Consider the following 25,511-nt stretch of genomic DNA (forward strand, 5'->3'; position numbering starts at 1 on the left):
TTCCTGCTGCCAGGGCAGACCTACCAACCTGCAGTTCCACTGGATGGTGTTTTGCTCCTTGGCATGAACCAAAGGCTTTGGTCTACTCAGTCTTGAACCAAAACAGGTAAAAAGATAATTTATGCATTGAAGCATTCAATTTACAAAGTAAAAAAGCATTTCCAAAGCCATCAAGTTCAACCCAGATGATGTCCTCATTCTAACCCAACAAAGTATATGATATTCCAGGAAGAAGCAGCAGGACATACACACAGCAGAAAAAGGAGTACCAGTTGTACCTGTTAAATTAACTCATTCTCTGTAATCAAGGCTTTAATAATTAAAACAGTTCCCTTAACTCGCATCTTTCTGAGGATACCAGACTGTCTGTTTCATAAATAGCTTTTGACTCATAAATAACAACTTTATTCACCAAAGGAAGAGTGGTGATGATGGACTAAATATAATTAAGGTATAATTAATAATTAACAGACCTAGAAATTGCTTTAAAGAGGCTTAAAAAGCAGAAGTAAACAAACCTCAGTTGGGAGAAAATGGGGTCATAGCTTCAGGCTTTGTAACTGCACCAAGTATTCGCTACGAGCCATTCATTTAGCAATGCAGCCACAAGGCTGGTTTTGCAGACCACAAGGAACCACAGAATTAATGTTTGCAAGAAATCTAATCTTGTCTGCAAATACTAACAGTGACAAAGGAGCTGACAGCTGAGACAGTCTCTGCAGATCTCGTAAGCTCTGCCAACCATAAGCTGCAAAACAGACAGGACTACAGAGAAAAACATGGGATGTGGTGGAATGAGTTGGGTTATGACCCCAAAACAAAACTGGTGAGTTTGCACATAGGCTGCAGAATCCAAGCCTAAAAACTCAGCTGGCTGAAGGCAGGGACACAGGGAAATGCACTTTTGTAGCACAGCACACATTCACTCTTGTCCCCTATCAGACAAGAGATGACAGCCTCCAGTTGTGCCAAGGGAGGCTCAGGTTGAACATCTGGAAATATTTCTTCTCCAAATGAGTGATCGTTGGCACAGACTGCCCAGGGAACAGGTGGAGTCATTGTCTCTGGAAAGGTTACAGAACCATGGAGATGTGGCGCTGAGGGATGTGGTCAGTGGGCCATGTTGGTGGCAGGTGGATGTTCAGGCTGGGTGATCTCAGAGGTCTTTTCCAACCTGGATGACTCTGTGATTTTCGGCACATTTTGCTATAAATGACATTATGAGTCCAGAGCAACAGGGATCCAGCTCCTGCAGTACACAGGAAGGCTGGAGTCTGGATGAGAAAGTCACACCAAATTAACCTGGGGATGGAGATTTATGACTGAATTATTGTGGGCTGGCAATTCACTGTGCTATGGTAATTGAGTTTGGGCATGTTCTCAGCTGGTGGCAGATATGCAGTAAAGTGCTTTAGGCTACACTTCCATGGTGCTTACAGTAACTCCCTTAGCTTGCACTTGCTATGGGTTAGGACTGTGTTGCACAGTATCACTGCTGCTGTTACCTGCTTGGCCCCTGAGTCCACTTAACCCAACCCTTAAGCAGAGTGAGTTGTTCTGGCATCCTGAACATCTTGTTAACATGAAAACACCACTTTTGCAAGAGTCTCGGCAGGTTTTGGACAAATTGCTCCTTTTCTCTGTGTTTTTTCTCTGTGTTTTTTGTTGTTGTTATTTGTTTCACAATGGCTGTTTTGTTGCTGTCCCCTCCCGTTATTTCTGTCCTGTGACATCTTCCTGCACTCACTGGTGTCTCTGGGGATGAGCCTTCAGCAGAACACAACTGTGTGCAGTCACAGGAACAAGCCGGCCGACAAATGGCCCTACTCAGCTCTCTGGGGAGACAACAAATATTCCAGCAAAGTGAGGCAGGTCAGGCTCAGCAAAGCCCTGTGGCAAACTGCGTAATTCCCAAAGAGACCAATTCCCCAAACCTCTTCTAAAGAGTTATTTTTGTCCTGCTTGGAGAAGGCAGATAAGCTTGTCCAAAGAACAAGACTAACATCTGCACAGCTATCAAAGAAACACTCCTCTGCCTCTCTGAGAAAGGAGCTCTGGTGCAGAGCAGTAGCACAAGTGCCAGGGAATGAGTCCAGCTGTGCCTCAGACGTAAGTCTGGCCGTAGCCAAAAGCTGTCAGCATCCACAGTGTTTCTGCCTTTGTGGAGAAGTGCACCTCTCAGTTAACAGCAGCAGAGAAAGGTTCATTTTATAGAATCACAGAATAATTTGAGTTGGAAAGGACTCCTAAAAGCCATCAGGTCCCACAGTGATCCCCTGCAAGGAACAGGGATACCCACAGCTCCATCAGGTGCTCAGAGCCCAACCTTCCTTTATTGCATCTGATTATCACATATTTTTTGGTCCATCCTGGCCAGATCTGCCTCTGCATAATTGCTCCAAAGTGAGATGGAATCTTTAATTAATATTTTCTGATGTGTAAGGTTTTTAATTCAGAACAATAATCACAAGTCTCTAGGATGAAGAGGTGAGCCTTGTTCTGTGGGGACTGGCTGAGCTTTTTGGCCACTGGATCAAAAACTGCCTCTATTTACTGACTTGCACACATGCAGCTCAGTGTATGCTAAGTGGGTATTTGTATTCTGGAGCTATTTCATACAAGAAACCAAGGAAGGCGCTGGGATATTTACTCCAGGACTCCCCCTCATCAAGTGGCATTGGATGGGAGAGATTCCTTATAAAACCAGATGTAAGCTGTTCATGCTGATCTCATGTGGAAATCGGTTGCCTTAGGCTGAACACACGTGCAGGTAGACGCACCAAATGGGTGCGCATTTGCAGATGTGGACCTAAAGCCCCCATCTGTTAACCTGTGCCCAGAAGTTCTGACTCAAACTAGTTGGATGCTCACTCAGAGAAAAGCTTTGGCCTCACCTCCTTGGAAAGGAAAGCAGCTGATTAAATGCAGCAATGCTTATTAGTGACTCATAAAGGCATTAGCAGCATTACCCGTGAACCAAACAGAGCACAGCTTTTCAACACGAGTGCAATGAGCAACTGCCTCCTTGAAGCATGATGTGATTCCTTCTATTCCTGTAGGGTTTTATTCTATTTGTAAGTCACATATGCAGGAGATCTTGGCCCATGTTGCAGTGCTTGCTAACAAAAACAATAAATGTTTTGTATGCTTCTAATTTGGGACTTGCTTATTGCTAAACCAGGTGCAGTTATTTGCAGCCTGGTTTAGCTACAGCAATGACAATGCAGCGCTGGAACAAAGTCCTCTGAGAAATGATCTCGGTAACAGATGGCTTTTAAGAACAAGTTAGAGAACTGGGTTTCATAAAACCATTCCTGAAGACAGGATACCACCCCAGGGTTCCTCCCAGCCCTATTCAAAACACTCTTGGTAACACCCATCGCTGCCAGAAATAGAGGTGCAGTTTGAGTAAAGGCAGCGTCACATGCAGACAGCCTTTGAAGATCCACTTGCGTGATAAAACACGGCAAGAGACTTGTCACAGCCTTGATCTCCTCATTCCCTGCTGCCTCCAAGTCTGGATGACTGCAAGCCATAATGGCTTAGAGCAGGGTGGGGATGGGATGGACAGTGGGGAGCCTGAGATTTAACAAGTCATCCTCGGAGCAAGAACAGAACACCAGGAGATAGGGAAGAACAGCAGCATGCATTCACAGGCAGACAAATGGCATCACGAACAGGGGCTGCAGGGATTTGAATGGCACCATGCTGTCATCTATTGAGCAGATTCATACTGATAGAGAACACAGTGAGTTAGAACTCAGAACATAGGCAATGCCAGGAATGGATTTGTCCTAGAAAGGACCAGAGTGTTTTGGTCTCTTTCCAGATTTACATCTAGAAAATCTGCAAATGCAATTCCAATTTACACCAAGCACTTTATCAACCATTATTTTGCTTCCAATAATATTGAAATAAAAACATTTGATATTAAAGTAAAACACAAATGCAAACTGAAATACTTTATTTTAAGTGTCCACCTGTCCTCTGGGCTGCAGCAACAGGGAGAGGGAGGGGGTTGTGCCCCTCTGCTCTGCGCCTGGAAGGCCCCACCTGCAGTGCTGTGCACAGGCCTGGGGACCCCAGGACAGGAGGGATGTGAAGCTGCTGGAGCGGGTCCAGAGGAGGGCGTGAGGATGCTCAGAGGGCTGGAGCACCTCTGCTGTGAAGACAGGCTGAGAGAGTTGGGCTTCCCAACTATAAAAGGGGAGATATCAGTTCGATGTGAGGGGGGTGAGGAGCTGGCACTGCTGCCCAGAGAGCTGTGGGTGCCTCATCCCTGCAGGCATTCAAGGCCAGGTGGGATGGGGCCCTGGGCAGCCTGAGCTGGTGGGGGCAGCCCTGCCCATGGCTGGGGGTGGCACTGGGTGGGCTTTGAGGTCCCATCCAACCTGAGCCGTTCTGTGGCACTCTGATTTTCAGATTTTCTCCTTTAAAGAGTTTAGCATGGAAAACTGAAATATTTCACTGAAATTCCCACAAATTACTTTCATCAAGACAGAAGTGCTTCTTCTGGAAAGAAATTCTTCAGCAGAAAATCCATCATTCTGTGATAGCCATGACAAACCCCACTTGCTCACTTCCCTGTAGTTAGGTTGTAAATTTCCCATGTGAAAAATTATTTCCAGTCAGATGCGACACTAAGAAGCCACTTAAGAAATCAATAACAGTCACAGCTTTCACCTCTCTGGTATGAATGTGAGGTGTGGCTGGATCATTCCTGGCATCCACAGATGTATTTACTTTCCACTGGATTTGTTTATGCAGTGTTGGTCAAGAATCGTATGTGTTGAGTCAGAGGAGAAGCAAGAAGCAGGATGCTGATAGCATCCATCATGTACAAAATGCTCCATGAATGCCTGAAGACTTGTAGATCCTATGAATAGAGCTGTTTTCCTTTACATAAACAGGAGATTTAGAAGGTTTCAAAGATGCAATAAAGATATGGTAATGGGGTCAAAAACCACTGGTCACTAGAACACCCACAAACATAATGCAGACGCTCTCAGTGCATGGATAGTGCTTGCTAATAACTCCCAGGTTATGTAATTTTAACCCTCTAGACATTTCCCTACGGGTCTCTTTGATGGAAGCAACAGGAATCAAATGCAGACTGCTTGTCCAGCATCTCCAGATTACACCCCTGTGGCTTAATGGAGCAAGGGATGCAAAAAGTGCTCATAGAGTTGAAGTCAGTGATACCTTTGATGGAATGCAAGGGGAGATACAAAAGCAATCTGAAAACAATTGCTTGTTTTCTTAAGAAGCAAATAGGAGCTGCTCTGATTCAGTTTCCCAGCCATACCTGTGTGCAGATATTTTATGTCATCCCTGCCACCAGTGTGTTTCAGCAGCAAGTATTTAATTAACTAAAGGCATCTGAAATTGCAGAAGAATCCAATTGCCTCTAGAACTGATCCTCCAGCATCTCCCACAATGAATAGAGCTAAATAAATGGAAAAAACTGCAAAATCAGATCAGGAGTGAATTACACTCATTGCACATAGGCATCTATAACTCTGCAAGGTGCCAGATGACAGAGGTTCAGCCTGTCTGGCTTTAACTTGTTTTTCTGTTTCACAAGCACAAATCACAGAGAACCCGAGTTTCAGATTCATTAAGTCCTTTCTGTCCCACGCACAGAAATGATGTCATCTGAACGTTGCCCCTTGGCACTGTAAAACATGTCATTTTGAGAGGGATTTGAGCAACAAGAGAAGGTTTTCAGGAGCAATGAATGACCCGGGGCTGCTCAAGCAGTGCACGTCGGATGGGGCTGCTGCATAAAGTGTAGATTCAAGGTAGTACCCTCAAGCCAGGTAAGTTAGTCCTATGTAGGCTGATGTGAGGTCTTAGAATCATCAAATTGAGAGGGTTGGAAAAGATCTCTAGGATCACCCAGTCCAACCCTATACTGCCCACTGACCGTGTCCCTCAGTGCCACATCTCCATGTTTCCTGAATCAGCTCTATCCCTGCCATCCTTCTACAGACCTCAGAGCCTTTTACAGATACTGTCTACTAATGACCTTCCCAATCCTGCTGCAGAAATTAGGCAATGGAAGAAAATCAGAAATGCAACATGCCAATGAGAGAAGCAACACTGTGTGCTGGAGGAATGAGGCACCCTAGCAAGGCAGTAAGGAGTGCTGCTCTGGGCTCACTCAGGCAAATTAAAATAGCACAAAGACAGGATTTTCATAAGACTTAAGGCTCAACATTGCTGGCCTTTTGAGTGGTGCACTTGAGCTGGTGGAAGATTTAGGTCCTGTTCCTGCTCCTTACAGCAGGCACTGCTGACACACACTGTCAGCATTGGCCGCTCTTGGTTAAGAGATATATGGATGGTTATATCATGTTATCAGCAGGGACAGAAGACTAAAACGTATCTGAAGAAGGGAAAAGGGGGTGTAGGGGGGAGTGAGGTGAAGACCCACGATTAATTATAGAAATAACAAGTTGCACAGTCACAATGAAAGTGTGGGCTGGAATGCGGTTTTCCAGAGTTTGTAAAGACTCATTTAATTTCTATAGAAACTGAATAGCAAACAGGTAATTTTCTCTGAAAATTGCTTCTATCACCTCTGTAATTCTCTGCGAGAGGAATACATTTCCCTTGTGCCTTCTTAATCCCCTGTTATTTTCATTATAAATTTAATTAAGCTCTTCTGGAGAGCGCTCCACGACATCTGAGCTGAGTTTTGTTTTTCTGTCAGAGCGATGATAGAAATGAGCTACTGAATTATGTGGCAATTGGATTTCTTTATTTTGTGTAAATATTTCAAGTGATGGAGATGCTCACATTCTCCCAGCAGTGCTGAAGGCTTTGCGTCAGCTGATGGCTGTGCTCCTCAGGAATAAAAGTGAGGAGGTGAGCAGTGGTGCTTCCAAATTCAATGCCATAGATCACAGAATGGCTCAGGTTGGAGGGGACCTCAAAGCCCACCCAGTGCCACCCCCGGCCATGGGCAGGGCTGCCCCCACCAGCTCAGGCTGCCCAGGGCCCCATCCCACCTGGCCTTGAGTGCCTGCAGGGATGGGGCACCCACAGCTCTCTGGGCAGCAGTGCCAGTGCCTCACCGCCCTCTGAGGAAAGGATTGCTTCCTCACATCTAACCCACAGCTCCCCTCTTTCACTTTAAAGCTATTCCCTCTCATCCCATCACTGTCAGACCTCGTGATGTCCTAAAGTTCATTGTGAACAATGACTGCAATCAGCCTGGACAGGCTGGGAAACAGGCAGGAGACAGTCCCTCACGCCTCACTTTTTTCTCCTCCTATTTAGAGTTTAAAGCTTGTGAAACGAGCACCAGAAGTTTCTGTCACAAATCCAAGCCTCTGTGAGCACTCAACAACAAAAGCCCTCCCTGGACTGACTTGGGTTACTGCTGTGGGTTTGGGCTGTTCTTGGGGTTGATGGATTTCTTCATTTGTAAGTTCAGGCAGACAGACATCCCTGCTGCCAGTCACATCCATCATCCTGCAGAATTTCAAGCATCACTGCTAAGAAAACATCTTCGAAGTGCTATTGGAGTAAAAATGTCACACCAACGGAGAGCTATCTGTCTGTGCCTCATATTTAATGTAACGCCTCTGACAGCTTAACAACAGCTAAACAGCTTAGGTCTCAGCAAGAGATCTCCAAGCTCTATGAGAATGAGAAACAAGACATTTTAATTAGAGACAAATATTCCAGCTTGTTACCAGCACTGCTCTGCTCAAGGCTGCGAGGAGCACTGCAGATTCATGGATCCCAGTCCTGGCACTGCTGTGAGCAGCAGCACAATGTCTGTCCCCAGAGACCCATGTGGTGACACCAGGCACATCCTGAGCACAACAAGGTGTGCTGTGCTAAAGGACACTCCGCATGGAGGCAAAGCTTGGTGTTGGCCAAGCACCCATTCTTCATGACGATGTAATGAGTTTACCTTCAGCATGCCAGTGGAGGCATAAGACTGTAATATAGGTGTTGTCTTTTTCATTCTCCTGTAACACAAGTCCAGGCTACAAAGTTCTTTCATCTCACCTCCAGCAGCTGCTAATCCCACCCTGAAAGTCCTCTTTCTCCTCCCTTTGAAAACTGGTGCCAAATAGTTATAAGTGAAATTAGTAATGTTAGGGATTTTTGTTTGTCTTCACTTTACATCTCATCAAAACAGGATATTCTGAAGTTACAAGGAAGCAGCCAATGCTGTAAAAGAGCTCTAGGATTATCCAGTGCAATCATCCACTTGTATTGCTCACTGACTGTGCTCCTTAGTGCCACGTCTCCGTGGTTCCTGAACACCTCCAAAGATGGTGACCCCACCCTGGGCATCCTGTGCCACTGCCCAACCACCCCTGTGAAGTAGGTTTTCCCAGTATCCAGCCTGAACCTCCTGTGGCACAACCTGAGGCCATCCCCTCTCATCCTGTTGCTGTTACCCATGAGAAGAGGTTGATCCAGCCAGTTCTTTCCCCAGGAAAGAGTGCACCTGTCCAAGCCAATTCCACTTTTTCCAAAGAATCATCATGCATTTCCCCACAGAACGTGGCTCAGTTGCAAGCAATGCCCACACACCAGCAGCATACAGAGCTCTGCTCCCACAGCAGGAGGTTTCCCAGTTTCTCCCTGCCTGGAAGCAGCCCACCTCCTGCCCTGTGTTTCTGCAATACCCTGCTATGAGTTCAGCTTGTCAGATTTCAAAAGGAAAATAAATGTGCAAGAAGGGACAAAAGAACATTTAATAGCACTCGCAGCCATTGCAGCCACCCCACCTGCTCTTTTATTTAGAAGAGTCCAGACAGCTTCAGTGGGTTGGAGCTCAGGCAAGGGGAAATGCACGCTGCATTAAGCAGTGAAATACAGTTATGACTCACATATGGCAATATATCTTCGGTCTCACAGAACACTTAAAGATGCTTCTGTTCTGTCTCCCAGCTCTGCTGTGATCAAGCAGCTATCAGCTTTCCTGGGACAATGAGCACTTCTTATGCCTGGAGTGAGCTACTGAGCAGATCCTCCCTATACAGGGCAGCTCTTGTTGTTGGCTGGGGTGGTAAAGGAGTTCCCTGCCCTGTGGCATTCGCCCTGTACAGAGTAAACAGAGCTGTGGGTTGTTTACTTGCATTGCCACATCTTTCTAGATAAAATGAAAGTCACAATTGCATGTCTGTCTGAAAGGCTAAGGCCCCCAAATCTCTCAGCAGCCACACTGCATTACCTGCAATGCTGCCAAACTGGATTCAGGACAATCCCACTGATTTTTTGCCTGTAAAAACAACCCCTAATGTAGGACCAGCTGCATAAATAGGATGCATTTGTCATCACGCCTTTTCTACACATCCTCAGAAGCATCCACAAAAGCAAAATAATTTTGAATTTAGACAATTTCATTCAATACCATGAGCAACACTTTCCAGACAAGTCTGTCTGGTCAAAGAGAAGAGGAGCCTGAGAGCAGCCTTCAAACTAATAGCCCTCAGCTAAGGCAGAAAGGAGCCCCACCTGACTGCACCCACCAACTGCACCCATTTCTTGGCTTATCCTTCAAGCCATCTTTGGAATGACAGCCTCACTGTTTAAGAGATGGAGTGGAATTACTTTGCAGCGCGTTGCATCCATTTAAATACTTCTCAACAGAGATTTTTCTTACTCAGTTTATTTTTAATAAAGGCTCTTGTTACAAAAATGAGATGTCAGAAAATCTGACACATTGCTGCACCATTCGCTTGGTGTCTATTTCCAGCAGCAGGTGAGAATCTCAAGACGCAATTCCCACCTGCACCAAGCTGCTTTACACCAATCTGCTCTGTCAGAAAACAAAGAATAAAAGCAAGAAAATATGTGGAAGATACCCAAATATGCACTGCTATGCACGATTTCAGCAGAGTCCATTTTAAAAGGTAGTTCACATATCCTTTTCTGTCCCCACGCAGTGAGTATCGCAACAGAGAAGCACAGACTAACGCCAGCATCACCAAGCCAAAAGGGGCTATAAATTTGGTTGCTCTCAAGCATAGCTTGTCATCTGCCCTCTACAGCTCTGTTTTCTTTCAGTGTTTAAACTTAAGAGTTGCCATTAAAAAAAAATAAAAATCCCCTGTAATCAGCAGGTGACAGGATATAGGGACTTCCGACCCTGATACCTTAACATTCGAGTGACAAATGCCAGATGCAATGAATCTACAAATCTGTCCTTCTTGGAGCTGTTCTGGGTCTTGAAATCTGAGCATCATTCACCAGGGTCCTATTCTGCAATGTATTCATCAGCGAGTCCTTGCCTTGGAGCAACGTAATGATGTTTTCTTTCTGATGTCTAATTGCCAACTGGAGGGCTGTGCAGCCAGTAATATCTTCCACATTGAGCAGAGCACCAGCCTTAATCAAGGTCTTTATAATGGCCATGTTGCCTTTGAGGACGGCGAGGTGCAGTGGTGTCCAGCCCACTTTGTTCTTCACGTTGACGTCTGCCCTGCACTCCAGGAGATTGATGACAGTCAGAAAGGAGCCCCGCTGCACTGCAAAATGCAAGGGGGCCCACTCGGACTTCTCGGTGATGTTGGGGTCTGCCCCACACCTCAGCAGCTCACAGACCACCGGCTCTTCACTGTAGCGCGTGGCCAAGTGCAGCGGTGTCCAGCCCATGCTTCCCCTGGCGTTCAGCTTGGCACAGCTGTCTTTCAGCAGGTGGATGATCTCAATGTGTCCTTTGAATGAAGCCAGGTGCAGGGGGGTCCAGCCTTTGTCTGTCCGCAGCTCGACGTTGGCTCCATACTTGATGAGTTTCTCACATATGAGATACTTGCCCCTCACCACGGCCAGGTGCAGGGCACTGTAATGGTTTTGGTCCAGGCTGTTGACAGAGGCCCCGTTCTTCAGCAAATAGTGGACTACCCTGAACTTCCCTCTCTCCACAGCAACGTGGAGAGGGGTTCTGTGGTTCTTCTGCTTCTTCTCCAGGTCTGCTCCCTGACTGGCGAGGAGCTTCACCAGGCCGACGTGCCCAAAGCAGGCTGCCACATGGAGCGCGGTTTTCCCATCCACCTCTTGGGTGTTGGAGTCAGCCTGGCGAGAGAGCAGCACTCGGGCCACGTTCTCAAAGTTGTTCTGGGATGCCAAGTGCAGAGGGGTCCACCCGTCATGTTCCTGAGCATTGACATGAGCCTGGTGGTCCAGCAAGAGGCGAACAATTCGGTCATCCCCATTCTGAGCAGCAAAGTGAAGAGGTGTCCAGCCATCCTCATCGGGCATGTTGGTGTCTGCACCATGCTCTATCAGCACTGAGCAGATCTCTGGTGATCTCTTCTGAACAGCCACTATGAGCGGGGTGTAGCCACAGACCGCCTGGCTGTTCACATTGGCTTTGCAGCTCAGGAGAAACTTCACCTTTTCCACGTTTCCTTGGATCACCATGAAGTGAAGCAGCGTGAGGCCGTTCTCATGAACTCTCCAGATCTCCTCACATAGGATGTCCTCCGGGCTTTCCATCTCACTGTGTGAAGGTGGGACATGAACTTCCTGGTGACCGGTTCCTAAAGGCAGGGCAAACAGAACATCAGGGGGGGGAAAGGCAGAATGGAACATCTTGGTGTGCACAAAAAAGGAGGGAGAGCATGTGGGTGCTCATGTTGTGCGATGAAATGAAAGCACCTTAGAGATACGGAATGTGAAACATCTCTTTCAAAGCCATGAGATGTTTGGTTTCTCCATCATGGGAACTTATTTCCTGTATAGTTCATTTTGCTTAATTTAAAACAAAAAGTCCCCCACACAGAAAACTTCCTTGTGCCATATCCTTATCTCTGGAGAGCGAGGAAACAGCCTATTCTACTGGTTTCCCTCTTCCTTATCTTTACATGATGAAGAAGAGATCCCCACTTACCAGCGGTTCTGGTGTCTTGAGAGAAGATAAGCTCTTCTTTGTCACTCTCATTTTCGGGAAGGGGGAAAGAAAAAAACATAAGGGAAAGTTGCTTATTTGCATTATACACTTTTTGGCACAGATTTCTTCTTTGCTCCAGAGTTTTGTGCTGCCATTTGTATGTTTTTTTTTCATCCAGTCCTATGAGAAGAGCAAATCATGACACTAATGGGCACGCAAGAGCCTGAAGATATCCCAGGATATCAGGATACTTTGGTCCTTTGCTCCAACTTTCAGATATGGCAAAGCCATAGAGGCAGAAGGAAGGACCTTTCTGTTGGATCATCCATCATTTAGCACAGTGTTTAGCTTCCTAGATTTATTGGGACTTTTCCCATCCCCATAAATGAGTGACAGATGTGCACTCCATGCAGGCACACACAGAGTACTGAGGTGCACTGATGATAAATAGTGATGGGAGAGGAAATACCTCCTCAGCAGCTAGGAGGGACTCAGTGCACTTCCCCAGGCACTGGGCAGCCTTGCTCACCTGCTGGTTCCCAGCAATAGCAGGTTTGTGGGACATCTTTCTGACAAGGCGCTCGTTCTCCGGATCCACAACCAGGCTTTGTATCAGGGACAGCAGCATGTCTGTTTCTACAGGGATATCTGCAGGAGCAGGGAGACTGTTAGCTGTGCTGATTACCCAGTCAGCACCCAGGGCTGTGGGAGTCCTCCAGGTATCCTCCACATGGGGAGGATGGAAAGAGGGGCAAAAAGGATGTGTTGACAGCAGATGGGTACCAAGCACTGGCAAAGCCACAGGCAGTTTAGCTGGTACCCAGTTACATGCAAGCTTATCCCCCAGCTGTTAATTCCTGAAGCTGACCTTTGCCTAATCCATGCCCTGTTTGGCTACTACACCTGTAAAGCTTGGTCTTTGCTTTGGGTCTTGGTTCCAGCACCTCTTCATCAAGTCCACCATCTGCTGGCATTCCCCCGGCCAGTCATCACTGATGGGTTCCAGGCAGGGCCTCTTGCCTGCTGCTACCCTGACGATGATGGCCATCATGTTGGCTCCTGAAAGGGTGACAGCAGCACACAGCAGAGATTTTCTCTGTGGAGGTGGCTGTAATAAACTTTTAATGAATGCAGAGCATGTAAGAAATGCATTCACTCTCATATTTACCTGCATAAGGCTTCTTCTGCATAAGCACCTCCCAAATGACTATTCCAAAGCTGCAATGAGAGATTGTGAGCAATCATTTCCATGGTGTTCTCATTGTACACAAGCATAAAATCCACTTACTGCTTTCATATACTCAAGAAATGGAAAATGTAGGAAATGATGTCCTTCAGGATGGAAGAGCTGGGATTGCACCCTCCGCCCCCAGAGGACATTATTGTATGAATCATCACATACATCTCTGATGTCTGCCACAGGGCTTGAGCAGAGGATGAGTGACTTACAGGATTTCTTATGATAGCCTACATCCCTCTACAGCCCATTTTATTCCTACTGGGTTGTAGAGTCAAGTGCATGTGACCACATGGATACTCCATTGCTATTTCTCTTGGATCACTGTGCAGTGTAGTAGTGAAGGATATGGAATGTAGCTTTTATAAGTGGGCTGCAAAGAAATTTGGCCAAAAGGATATTTGAATGCTGTCTCATCTCTGTGCAGTAAGGCAGGCCTTACCTGTACACATCGTATTTGATTCCTGGCGGCTTGGTGTTCTGCAGAAACATTTCTGGGGGGATGTAGCTCAAAGTGCCCCTCAAAGCAGAGCTTTCAATATATTGCATTCGGCTTGACTGCTCCATCCATCTGGACAACCCAAAGTCTGAGATCTGCAAGCAGAAAACATGATGTTCTCTCTAATGTTAACAATTTCACTTCTCCTTATTTTAGCTGGGAGATATCTTTGTCCTTCACGATCAGGAATATGAGGAGGTGTTTGATAAACCTGAGAAAACCCAACTAAAACCAGAGTCAATGCTTTTCACGGAGCCCAGCCAATCAGCGTTTTCCCTTGTGTTCCCAGTTCTGGCACAATTAGGGCAATGAGGTGCTGGCACTGCTGCCCAGATTGCTGTGGGTGCCCCATCCCTGCAGGCACTCAAGGCCAGGTGTGATGGGGCCCTGGGCAGCCTGTGCTGGTGGGGGGCAGCCCTGCCCATGGGTGGAGGTGGCACTGGGTAGGCTTTGAGGACTCCTCCAATCTGAGTTCTATGATTCTATGAATCTGCTATATGATCTGGGGTATATCATGCAATTTGTTTACCAGCTGCTTCTTGCAAGCTGCACATGTCAATCATAATGATGAGTGCTCCTGAAGATCCTTATCAAGCTTCTGGACCCAAAACAACCTATGTACAACCAAGAGAAATGACCCGTCCCTGGAAACAATGAGGCCATACCTTGACATGCATATTCCCATCAAGGAGTATGTTCCCTGGCTTTAGGTCTAAGTGAAGCAATGGAGGTGTCATGCTGTGCAGGAAATTCATAGCCAAGCCCATCTCATGGATAACCCGGAACTTGAGCTGCCATGACATTTTGTGTGTGGGAAGGATTTTCTCCAAAGACCCTCTGGACATGTATTCCATCACTATCCCCAGAGGGCTGTTGCAGACCCCATAGATTGTGACAATGTGCTGGAATTTGATTTTCTCCATCTTGGTTGCTTCTTCCATGAGACAGTTCACACTGGTTCTGGGTGGAAAAAAAAAAAAGAACCAAGAGATGGTGTCAGCGCTGATCCATAGGTGGAATTCCTGTACAGCAGCTTAGGGCTATCCAAGCAGCCTTGTACATCCCTAAAAGAATCAAATTTCCCCTTGGATTGGTCCCGGGGCAGTCTAGACAAGTCTGCCTGCTGCTGCCAGCTCTGCCAGACCTGCTTCACTAAATCTTTGCATTTTGTGACCTGCTGAACAAGTTGGGGTGCCCAGAGTGCGCTGACAGATACCAATCAGTACAAGTGTAAAGACTTCTAGAAGTTAGAAAGCGCACCTGGGAATGAATCTGAGCTCACAATGTCATCCTGCAGGGCCACCCACGCATCTAAACACAGTTCAACAGAGCAAAACCCTCTGCCAGTCTTTCTCTGGTGGAACAGACCCCTCATGGGTTACCCCAGGTGCATTATTTCTGGTAGGAAGGCTCACTGCAGAAAGGCACAGCCCGCAGCATGGAGTGCTGCACAAGGAGGGACTTGTGGTTTCTCGCTCCCTTCTGGGGCAGAGCTGCAGGGCATGGCCCCCGCCTGCTCCCTTCCAGCACAGGGCATACAATGGATGGGCACAGGGGTGGGTGCTGCTGCACAGCATTACTTAGACCCTGCCCTCTTGCTTTGGTGGTATCCATAAGATTAAACTTCCTTGAGCTGATACATACAAAAGTAAAACCAATCAACTTGATTCTCTTTTCCCCCAGAATAGAAAAAGTAAATGCAGTATGCAGAGCATAAGCACTGCAAACCAAAGGCATGGCCACTGCCCAATTAAACTATCTCCACTGGAGTCAGTAACATCACAAGAAAAGAGATATCAGCATGTGGCTATGAACCAGACAGGATCCTTTCAGCTGGAATGCAATAGAAATTTAGAATAAATAACTTCATCAACCCAGCGAGCCCAGCAACAACAGCTGGAAACGCCTGTGCTAATGAAGTTTAAGACACAAATATGCGCCAGATTACAATGCTGGAGGAGAGCAGTCATTACCTCTCCATGCCGGGGTCCTGCAGCAGATACGGGGAGCATTTCACCGCATAGACCGTCCTCCACTTCTTGTGCTTGACTTGGTACACGCACCCAAAGCCCCCGCTGGCCACCTTCACCCAGTCCTCCTCAAAGTCCTCCTTGCTGAAGACAGTGAGGCTGCCACATTGCTGCTCTGTCCCCGAAGCCATGGCAGCATCAGAGGCAGCCCAGCACTGCCAGCTGCTCGAGTGTGTTTGAGAAGAACTGGGAAGCTCCTCCACTCTCAGTGTGAATGGGGAGGTGCGTGGTGAGCCAAGGGGTGGGTCTCCAGACCTTGTATGTAAGGAACATCAGCACGTAAACCTGAGAAACTGCTTGCAAATAAATGTAAGCAGCATGGAGAGGCAGGGAGCAAGGATGAAGGAGATGCTGACTGCCTGGAAGGGCATCTCAGGGCAGGAGAACACAGCAAAGAGCTGGTCCAGGCAGTTCAGCCAGCTCAGGCTGCTGGCTGCTTTGGTGGTGGCTGGTGACCTGACTCACAATGACTGCTCCCCTGCCACATGGTGCATGCAGCAGCTGTCATGGTGTTAAGTGGGACACTGATGGGATGGCTCAGTGAACAATGGGCTTTCCAGCAGCTCCAGGGGTCTCTTCAGCAGTTATTACCAATGGATCTTTATTCAGAATCATAGATCATAGACAGCTTAGGTTGGAGGGGACCTCAAAGCCCACCCAGTGCCACCCCCGGCCATGGGCAGGGCTGCCCCCACCAGCTCAGGCTGCCCAGGGCCCCATCCCACCTGGCCTTGAGTGCCTGCAGGGATGGGGCACCCACAGCTCTATGGGAAACCTGTGCCAGTGCCTCACCTCCCAACCAGTTCCTGCTCCATCAAACAGTCCACCCTTCAGATTCATGTATTTCCAATTTGGAGAGAAAGATGTTGTGGAGGACCATGTTAAAGGCCTTACTGAAGTCCAGATAGACGATACCAGTGGCTCCTCTCTTGTTCACTGATGCAGTTACACCACCAAAGCCATGCAGTTGGTCAGGCAGGACCTGCCCTTGCTGAGGCCATGCTGGTTGTCCCATATCGCCTCCTTCTCTTCCACTTGCCTTAGCACAGCTTCCAGCAGGATCTGCTCCATAATCTTCCCCAGCACAGCGTTGAGGTGGCCAGGTCAGCAGTTCCTCAGGTCATCCTTTTCACCTTTATTTTATAAATAAGATTGATATTGCCTTTTCTCCAGTCACCAGGGACTTCATCCTTTTTAATCTCTTATGACCACCTTACCCTAGTTGAGAAAGCAGCCACTGTAAGAAATAAGCTTTCATCACACACAGCACGGAGGCACCTGCTCTTTATTAACAGCTTTTCACCTTTATGATGCGTGCAGGTACTGAAGCCCACCTTTTCAAGAGGCACCACAACACTGCACAGCGCTGGGCCCTGCCGGATGCAACCGAGTTCTGCAGACAGCAGTGAGTGCAGGCACCACACAGCACTACTGCAGAGCCACACACAGCTGCGCAGTGATTTCTTCCCCAAAGCACAACTGCATTGCTGACACATCCTGGAAGCCCTGCTGCAGCTCTGGAAGTTTGGGATGTGTTACCAACAACCACTGAGCACCCCTCGAGCTGCAGCTTTGCACAGAACCTGCTGTGATTGCAGATGTATCACAGGGAAGAGGACAAACCTTTGGGGCTGGGGCTGCTCCCTTGTTTCTACGTCACCCTCAGTGCACACACACTTGGTCTTGCTCTATGTCTTAACTCTCCAGCAGGTTTTAATGACACTTGTCCGGGGCATAAATGGCATTAACAGCTTAGCACAGGGACTATCTATGTGGGTAAGGCAATGTCAAATGGAATGTGGTGCTAATTTCCTCAGCACTACTTCAGTGCACGGAATAATGAGTGCTTCTGCAAGACAGACAGTGAACTCTGACCTAAAGGTTTCAGCTCCCTGGCAGATCTGCTCTCCCCTTTGGATGGGCTGCTTCTACAGTCCTCTACTCTGTAGTTTGTGAGCTCATGCGTGCAGAAGGAAAGAAAGGAAGGAGACAGATCTTGTTCCCTGGGCCAACAGGTCTACAAAAGCAATACAGTGTGCAGTTCAAAAGTGTTTGCTTTTCTGATTAGTGGAGCAGTGGAGCGAGATAGGCAGGACCAGGCAGTTGTGAGTAGTTCATAGACCATGGATTTCTCCAAATGGTGGATAACTCAGGTTTTTGGTTTTCTGCCTGTGATGCAACCAAAGGCAGATGAAAACACTGCCCAAGACAGCAAAGCCAGTCAGGGATCCCAGCAGAATGGGCACCAGCATGGCAGAATTAGGACCTGGAAAGAGAAGTCATTAAGCTGTGAATAACATTAAGGGAGAAGAGAAAGGGGGTTAAAACCCGTTCCTCTTTCCAGCATGCCAAGCAGGGGTGGCTGCTTCTTTCCATAGAGCAGTCTGAACAACAGCCATGCCCATGGCAGGAGGTTGGAACTGGGTGATCATTGAGGTCCTGTCCAACCTCAGCCACCCCATGGTTCTGTGATGTTATGAATGGGTAGTGTCCCCCCAGACACACTGCCTGCTTTGTCATAAGGTCTCAGCAGTCAATGCTCTTTGCAAAATAAATAAAGAAATACAGCAATCAGACATACAAGAAACTAAGTGACTCTAAGAGATGGTGGCAGTGAGCTCCGGAAGTCTGTCACGCTCATGATGTGCCAAATTGAATCCATCTCCATTCTAACAGCTGGGCAACATCTAATTAACAGAAACCAGCTGCTGCATTTCCACTACGGATGGGAAGAAAAAGGAAAAAGCTCCATAAATGGAGCTGAGATTTCTGCAGGGTAGAACTGCCAAATGGGAGACCCACCTTCCTCAGGTTTGTACTCTAAGCTGTCTGCTGCTCTCAGAACTGGGCCAAATGAGACCAGGTTGTGTGGGTTTCTGTGCCTGTTCCTGTCCCCTGGTGGGGGGAGCAGCTCCGCACCGACGAAACAGTCCTGGAAAGAGATGGGGAGCACTGAGCAGAGCCTGGCACAGCCCTCGTAGCACTTCCTGCCTCCATAGTGCTGTGCCTCTTAAACCCATGGCATGACCCACATTGAGCATGAGGCACTGACATGGATTTGGTAGGCACCCCACTGCTGAGCCTTGCCAAGCACGGGGGAGGAAGTCTTAAAGCTTCGGAAGGTGCTCAGATCAGCAAAGGAAGACCCTGCCCATGTACCTGCTCACAGTCTGTGTGGCCCTGCAGACAGACATTGAGCTCACAGTGCAGATAGGCCACAGAGTGATTCAGCATCTGGAACAGCTGGATGGTGAAGCTGGCAGCTCCGAACTCACTGCTTGGCAGTAGCTGGATGTGTCTGCACTCAGCTGGCAGCCTGGCAAGGACAAACAGAAAACAGCTTCATCTTCCAGCACTTCCCAGGTAAGGACAGGGAAGGGGCAGACACTGCTCTGCACAGGCTGCCTGCCAGGTCCTGGGCAAAAAGAATCCCCAAAATGTCAGTGTCCCAGCATGGATGTGTGCCTGCTGTTGTTTCTTGGAGGTCAGTTGTGCTGAAACCTCTAAAAGGGGGGCAGTGCTGTGGTTCTCAGTGCTTGACTCAGATGCAGCAGCAGCACAGGGGTGAGCTCTCACTGCAGCCCGGGTCTCCCACCTCTGGGCTGCTCTGCTCCTGGGCTGTGTGCTCCCACAGGAGGAGGGGCAGGAGGATGCTGTACAATAATACTGCACAAGAAAGTGGGTCAGGTTATTTTCATGGGTCAAAGCATGAAGGAAGGACAGCTGTGTGTCTTATGGTGTTGATTCCAGTACATGTCCCCCACCCCAGCCCCATCTGGACCTCCTGGTGCCATACCTGGGCAGTGGGCAGCACACAGCGCTGGGGCCCTGCAGGCTGCTGGATGGTGTCACACAGCAGGAGCGGAGCTGCAGCACAGGCTGGAGGCTGCTCTGCACAGCCACGAGAGCCAGGAAGGAGTCCTGGGTGGGGGGCGAGCCCTGCAGCTCCAGGCTGGTGTCTGCCACGGGGCGCAGGGTCATCTGCACCGTGTAGTTCCCAGAGCCACAGAGCTCATCGCTGACAACCGCAACGCTGCAGGGGAGAGAAGAAACCAGCTGAGCCCAGCCCGGCTACGCAGCTGCTCAGTGCTAGGGTTGGTTTCCTGAGTGAAACCAAAGAGATCTGCAAGGTGTCTGCAAACAAGTTGAATGAAATGAAGAGCAAGTAGACCCTGGTGTGACCTGAGCCACCTCCTGCCTCTGCACAGCCATGTTGGGAAGGTCCATGTTTTGCTGGCCTGTCTCATTGTGCCATCAGACGCTCCCACATGGCAGAGCTGCATGTAGAGCTGCTTAGGAGGAGAGGCAGAGAATCAAAGGCTGCAACGCAAAAGAAAGCTGGATCTGCAAGGACAGCGCTACCATCTGAGATGTAGAAAGATTACTCATGTTTTTAAATACACTTCTGAGGTCACTGCAGGATGAACTGAGTGCTCATAAACCAGCAGTACATCATGCCCGTGCTGCTGAGCCCATGGAGCACTGTTAACCCCCCCACGCTGTGAGCGCACAGCAGCAGCCCCTGCACCCATTACCCGCTGAGCACGGCGCCCTCCGGCTGCACGGCGCTGCGGCGGCGGGGCTCTGCCGGCTGTGACCGCAGCGGTGTGAGGTCGGTTATGGACCCTTCGGCTGCTTCTTCTGTCACCTCGCGGGGTCCGACCTCCTCCTCCTCCTCAGTGCTCAGCGGCAGCCCCGCAGCCGATCCTGTTGTAGACGGTCCTGGGTGCTGCCCAGCGGAGCTGTGTCTCTCAATCACAGTTTCTGCAGACGCGGACTGCGCTGGGGCTGAAGCAGCCTCGCTGCGCTGTGCTGCTGCAGGGTGCTGCTCCGGCCTCGTGTTAAACACAGCTGGCAGAGCAGTGCTGCTTCCTGCGGGTCCTGTTTTCCTTGCACTCGAGCTGACTTCAGTTGGCTTTGCATCTTCCCCCACATTGCCCTGTGCTCGGGTGCTCCGATCGTGTTTCAAGGCTGATGGCAGGAGAACGTGCACGGCCACCGAGGAAGGCAGGCCTGCAGAGGACCCGGTGTGCGTTCTCGGGTGGGTAACTGCAGCCAGCAGCTTCCCAGACGTTGTTGTTTTCATGTGAACCTCTGCTGAAAATGGTGACAGCACCGGTGTTAGCGCTGGGGTCTCCATCAGGGCCGAGGGTTTGGGCACGGCGGGTGTGAGCTCCAGGTGCTCGCCAAGGTCGGGGCGCATAGAAGAGGGTGGTGTTGGTGCTGCCCTGGGATGAGGAGCCGCTCCCGGACAGGCGGTGCTGCCCGCAGCTGAACCTCTCCCATCGCTGCCAGTGGGAGGTGCTGGGGATGCTGGTACGGTGCTGGGCGCAATCCCAGCCGGTGATGGCAGCCTTTGGAGCGGCTCGGAGCTTTGCGGTGTAAGCTGCGAAGGCACAGGGCTCGTGGGCACCCTCAGTGGGTAATTCGTGGTCCTGGCTGAGCGCAGACACTCAGCGCACTGTGTACGGGCAGAGGACGCTGTGGGGGCTGAGCCCTGGCTGGTGCCTTGCAGTGCTGCCTCCTTGCCGGGCTGAGCCTCCACTGGCCCCGCGATGGCAAACGGAGGCTGGGCTGGGAGTGGGGGATCGGGCAGCCCCACCGCTGGCAGCGATGAAGGAAGCAACTTCCCAGCTGTGAGAGGGACACGTGCAGACATCGCCGGGATGTCACGGCCGTGCTCAGCAGTAACTGCGTTCACACCTTCCTGGTTGGTGAACAAGAGGGTTTTGTGTTTGCCTTCACCCTCAGGAGAGGGTCCACCCTGTAAGCCTGGTCTGTCGGTGGGAAAGAGGATAAATATGGGCTTAACCAGGATTAGGCTGGAAAGACTCAGGTTTGGTAAGTTCCCAGGATCTAATAACGAAGAATTTGACACTGTGAGGATTTGCTGAGCAGAAACCAGAGTCCCTGTGCTGATATTTGGGAATTGCACAGGCAAAGGGGAATCCTGTGTGGGAAGCAGGCATAGCATGCCATCGGTATTTCTAAGCAGGAAGGACAGATATGGGAGTGATGGTAATACGTTAAGGTGGTCGGTTCTGATAGCACTGAGGTTTGTGTGCTGTGATGTTCCCAGCTGCTGCACCAGGTGCTGTGCCAGGTGTGCTGGGATCCCATCAGAAACAGCAGCCTCCACCACCTTGGGATGTGCAGTTGTGCTGGGTTGGTTTTCCTGAGCAAGAGGTGGGTGAGGAGACCCGGAATGAGCTAAAGTGGGTGAAGTTGGTGTGTGAAGTCCTTGCCCAGCAGAACTGGAGATGGCCACTAACTGGGATCCGGCAGAAGGAGGAGATACAGCTGGTGGCTGAAGTGCTGCATGAACAGCATCAGGGGCGCTCATGGCTTGAAGGGCTGCGTGCTCCAGGGTGGATGTGCCTGGGGAGAGTGCAGACGTAGCTCCTTTTGTCTCTGTAGTAGTTTGGGAAGGGTTTAAGGTGGACATTTGTGACCGACTTACTGAGGATGCACTGGTAGAAACCTGTGGCTTCTCAGGGAATCTGGATTTTTCAGGTTTACTTGTCACCTGGTGATCAACATCTCTTTGCAAAACCAGGGCTGTGCTTCCTTGAGAGCTGTGGGTTTCCTGGGAGGAGTGGTGTTTGGTGCAGCTGAGAGTCCGGGGCAAAGGGAGAGGCTGTGGTCTGTCAGCAGCATTAGTGGGCTCTTGAGATGGAGAGTGGGGTAAATCACCACGATCCAGGGCTTCCAGTGGCATCAGTGGGGGAGAGGAGTGTGCATGGCCCTGCAGAACATCCTGCAGAGCAGGCAGTCGGGCTGTGTGTCCAGACCCACTTATGGCAGCCGTTGAGTTCCTGCCTTCACTGCTTGCTGTCCCTCCCTTCAGAGGTAAAATAGGGGAGAACTGAGCAGCAGTTGTCTGTGTTGTTCTGGAAGGAGCTGCAGTAGGGCCCCCTGAAGCTGGCCTTGGTAGGAATGCAGAAGTGGTGACCTTGGCACCCACACCCCGAGGCTGTGCAGCTCTGCTGTGGGGCTGTGCATGGGGGCTTGTGTCTCTCGGCCTTTTGCTGGTGGGAGGTGCTGACGGTGGATGCGTCACCATCTTCTTTCTGACGGGAGATGGAGATGCTGTTTCTTTTCTGAGAGGATGGAAATGTATTGTTGAAGTCAGAGGAGACGTTTCAAGACTTGGTGCCTCCCTCTGCTGGATGCCTGGGCTGGACAAGGCAGGAGCACCTTGCTGCATCCCTGCACTGGGAATGGGCTGAGGGGTGCCAGCACCAGAGCTGGCTGGGCTGGTAATGGTGGCAGCCTTTCCTGAGGGATGCGGGTGGGTGGCAGCCTGTGACCCCTGTGTGGAGATGGGGCTGCTCAAGAGCTCATAAGGCTGTCTGTCCTGGAGATTCACAGCTGCTGCCATGTGCCTTTGGTCAGACCCCTCCACACCCCTCACTGGCTCCAATGGTGGTGTAGCTGTTGCTCTTGCAGCCACCTCTGTGTGGCTGGGAATGAAGTCTGCTGTCATTTCATTTGTAGGATCGGCTGCTGGAGTCTGAACGTAATTGGTTGCCTCACCCAAGTCATCTTCTGTGACCGACAGCGGACTGATCCCAGATACCGGTTGGGTTCCTCCAGGAAAGCTCAGGTCTGCAGCTGCACCAAGATGGTGCTCGGCTCTGGGGGCACCTGGCAGACAGAAATGGAGCTTTGTCTATTTGCTTGTCCATCAACTACCAACAGTTTGCAGCAGCACTTTGCAACAGGCTGAGAGGGAAGCGGAAAGTCAGGGAAATGCTTTGGGAACAGCGAGCAGAGTAAAGGGAAACCCAAAAGCAGATACTGCCAATAAATGGATTCTGATGGATGATGGAGACTGGGCTGTTAAGTCTATAACAATTATGAATTATGATTTTTGTACAAATAGATGGAAGCTCATAGCTCAGCTCCAACTCAGCAAAGCAATACATGTGTCTACAGATGTGCAGGAACTCAAATTCTTTAAGGAATCAAAGTCTCAGATAAGGGAAGTGCCCTACATACATACACACACCTTCTGGGGGGACCGGTCTGTGCTGTGAGTGATAGCAGCCCCAGGAACTTGCTTGAGGCACAACAGCATTGCAAACTCAATTTGCTTTCATGCTGTCTAAAGTATTTGGCCAGACAGCTGTTCCCAAAGAAGGTTGTGCTCACTCATCCCCTTACCACACACCTGAGACCCATGGCACTACATCCAGCACTGAAAAGAAGGTGGAAAGGCAGCAAATGACATCAGGACAGAATGCATCACTCACCAGACAGATCCAACAGCTCCGATGCAATCAGGACAAAAATGGGAAGCAGGTCCTGCATTTTGTGAAGCAGCTCCTGAGTCACCACAATAATGATTTGTGTAGAGGAGGCAACTCGCTAAACAGCCATTGCTGCCTCACAGCAGAGAGCATCGACTGTGTTGTTTCTGGAGGGGCAGAGTATTGGGTTACTTTATAAGAGTTCAGGTCAGGCAGCAACCAATAAACTTGGTTAAAAAAAACCCAGATATTCTGAAGCCTGGACCAATGGGAATCAATTGATTTTTAACAAAAGAAGACACTGTGCTCGTGTGCATGATAAAGATGGAAAACCTGATTGGGAGTGTGAGAGGCAGCGTGTGGGGCAGCATCTCACTGCTGAAGAAAAGTTCTTCGTGCCACCTGAGCCAAGATCCAAAGCTTGTGACAACGTCTTTGAGCAAAACACAGAGGGATGAGCCTGGATCCCAGGTGGAGGCCCCTCATAAAGCAACCTGCCCAGCCCTGTGAGCCCAAATAACAGCCCTCCTCCCTATGAGCCCCACAGTGGAAGGAAGGAGGCCACAGTTCTGCTTCTGCCAGTGCTCCAGGTCTGCAGAGCCCCACCAGAGTTTGTGCCTCATGACTGAGGGTAGTGCTGGGCGGGCTTTGAGTTCTCCTCCAACCTGAACCTTTCTATGCTTATGATACAATTTAAACTTGAATAACAACAGAAGAGAAGGCCAGGGGCTCATTTGGCAATCCTGTACATCCCTATTTCCATTAACAGCAAGCCCTCCCCTCCTTGCAAATGCTCACCTGGAGCTGGTGAGCAGCATCTCACAGGTGTCCTTTTAGCACCAGGCTCCTACACACACACAGAAGCAAAAGAAACTCTGGGAGACAGGAAATTTGGAACAATGCAGGCTGAAGAGATGAGAACATTGTTACATAGCTGTGAATGTTGTGAGGGCAGCGGAGATTGCATATAAAACAATGAGCAACGTTCAGATAAGCGGCACAACAACAGCTGAGAAGGGCACTGTAAAAGACACTGAGGAAGAGGCGATCGCTCCTGAGGGGAACCAACAATAAGGCACTGTCCATCCTGCAGCAGGATGATGAAGAGCAGCCCAGCAGACAGTCCTGATCTGTGCTGACAGCCTCACTGCCCATCCAGCTCCATTGCTCACCAAGGTCATCTCCTCACTGCCACAGCTGTCTGGGAAAGGCACGTATCCTGACTGGCACCTGGGGCAGCCAATCCTGGAACACAGGACTAATGTTTTGGGGTTTCTTGGTAAGACAATGTTGGAATTTCTCAGGCTCAAAGTGCAGTACTGCTTATTTGGGCTTGACTGCTACACAGAGCTATCAAATATTTGTTACCTATTTGCTTTGGCTGGCTGTAATTTAATGGAAAGGATTTATAAAACACAGTGAGACTATTGATCAGATGCTTTTCACTTCCAGGGGAGAAAAAACAGGGGCAAGAGAGATTCCTTCCTCTAAAGTGAGAAGATTCAGCTGTTGTTCTGAGAAGGAGATGATATCAAAAAGGAGGTGGTATATCATTTATAGGCTACTGTTCTAAAGTGATGAGATTATATACATAGACCACCACAAGCATCAAGGGGGCAACTGAAAAAGC

General features: G+C 49.3%; 2 protein-coding genes across 3 annotated transcripts; both read right to left on the reverse strand.

Moving 5' to 3' along the window:
* Nucleotides 1-9,659: 9,659 nt before the first annotated feature.
* Nucleotides 9,660-15,902, reverse strand: ANKK1 (ankyrin repeat and kinase domain containing 1). Its single transcript, XM_015883795.2, is given in 9 exon segments — nucleotides 9,660-11,513; nucleotides 11,864-11,909; nucleotides 12,393-12,511; nucleotides 12,767-12,922; nucleotides 13,032-13,081; nucleotides 13,543-13,694; nucleotides 14,265-14,559; nucleotides 15,573-15,883; nucleotides 15,885-15,902. Coding segments are annotated over 9 exon segments (2,496 nt in total). The 3' UTR covers nucleotides 9,660-10,164.
* A 997-nt stretch (nucleotides 15,903-16,899) lies between these two features.
* LOC107324297 (mucin-5AC-like) lies at nucleotides 16,900-24,397 on the reverse strand. 2 transcript variants are annotated; one of them, XM_032449109.1, is made up of 6 exons: nucleotides 23,885-24,397; nucleotides 20,165-23,276; nucleotides 19,426-19,662; nucleotides 18,789-18,945; nucleotides 18,432-18,561; nucleotides 16,900-17,895 (listed from the first exon to the last, which is right to left on the reverse strand). In XM_032449109.1, exons 1-6 carry the CDS (start codon nucleotides 23,940-23,942, stop codon nucleotides 17,744-17,746), a joined length of 3,846 nt encoding a protein of 1,281 aa, XP_032305000.1. In that variant the 5' UTR covers nucleotides 23,943-24,397; the 3' UTR covers nucleotides 16,900-17,743. The 2 variants fall into 2 exon arrangements, with proteins under 2 accessions (XP_032305000.1, XP_015739709.1); XM_015884223.2 differs by lacking the exons at nucleotides 20,165-23,276; nucleotides 23,885-24,397 and having other exon boundaries at nucleotides 19,426-20,153.
* Between the last annotated feature and the right edge of the window lie 1,114 nt (nucleotides 24,398-25,511).

The sequence above is a fragment of the Coturnix japonica genome, chromosome 24 (assembly GCF_001577835.2).
Source record: "Coturnix japonica isolate 7356 chromosome 24, Coturnix japonica 2.1, whole genome shotgun sequence".
NCBI lineage: Eukaryota > Metazoa > Chordata > Aves > Galliformes > Phasianidae > Coturnix > Coturnix japonica.

Excerpts from the sequence above, each read along its gene's own strand:
- LOC107324297 (XM_032449109.1), bottom strand. The coding sequence starts at position 23,942 with ATGCAGGACCTGCTTCCCATTTTTGTCCTGATTGCATCGGAGCTGTTG. Across the intron at positions 23,277-23,884 it reads GGAGCTGTTGGATCTGTCTG|GTGCCCCCAGAGCCGAGCAC; the intron begins GTGAGTGATGCA and ends TCTGTCTGCCAG. Across the intron at positions 19,663-20,164 it reads GAGGGCGCCGTGCTCAGCGG|CGTTGCGGTTGTCAGCGATG; the intron begins GTAATGGGTGCA and ends TCTCCCCTGCAG.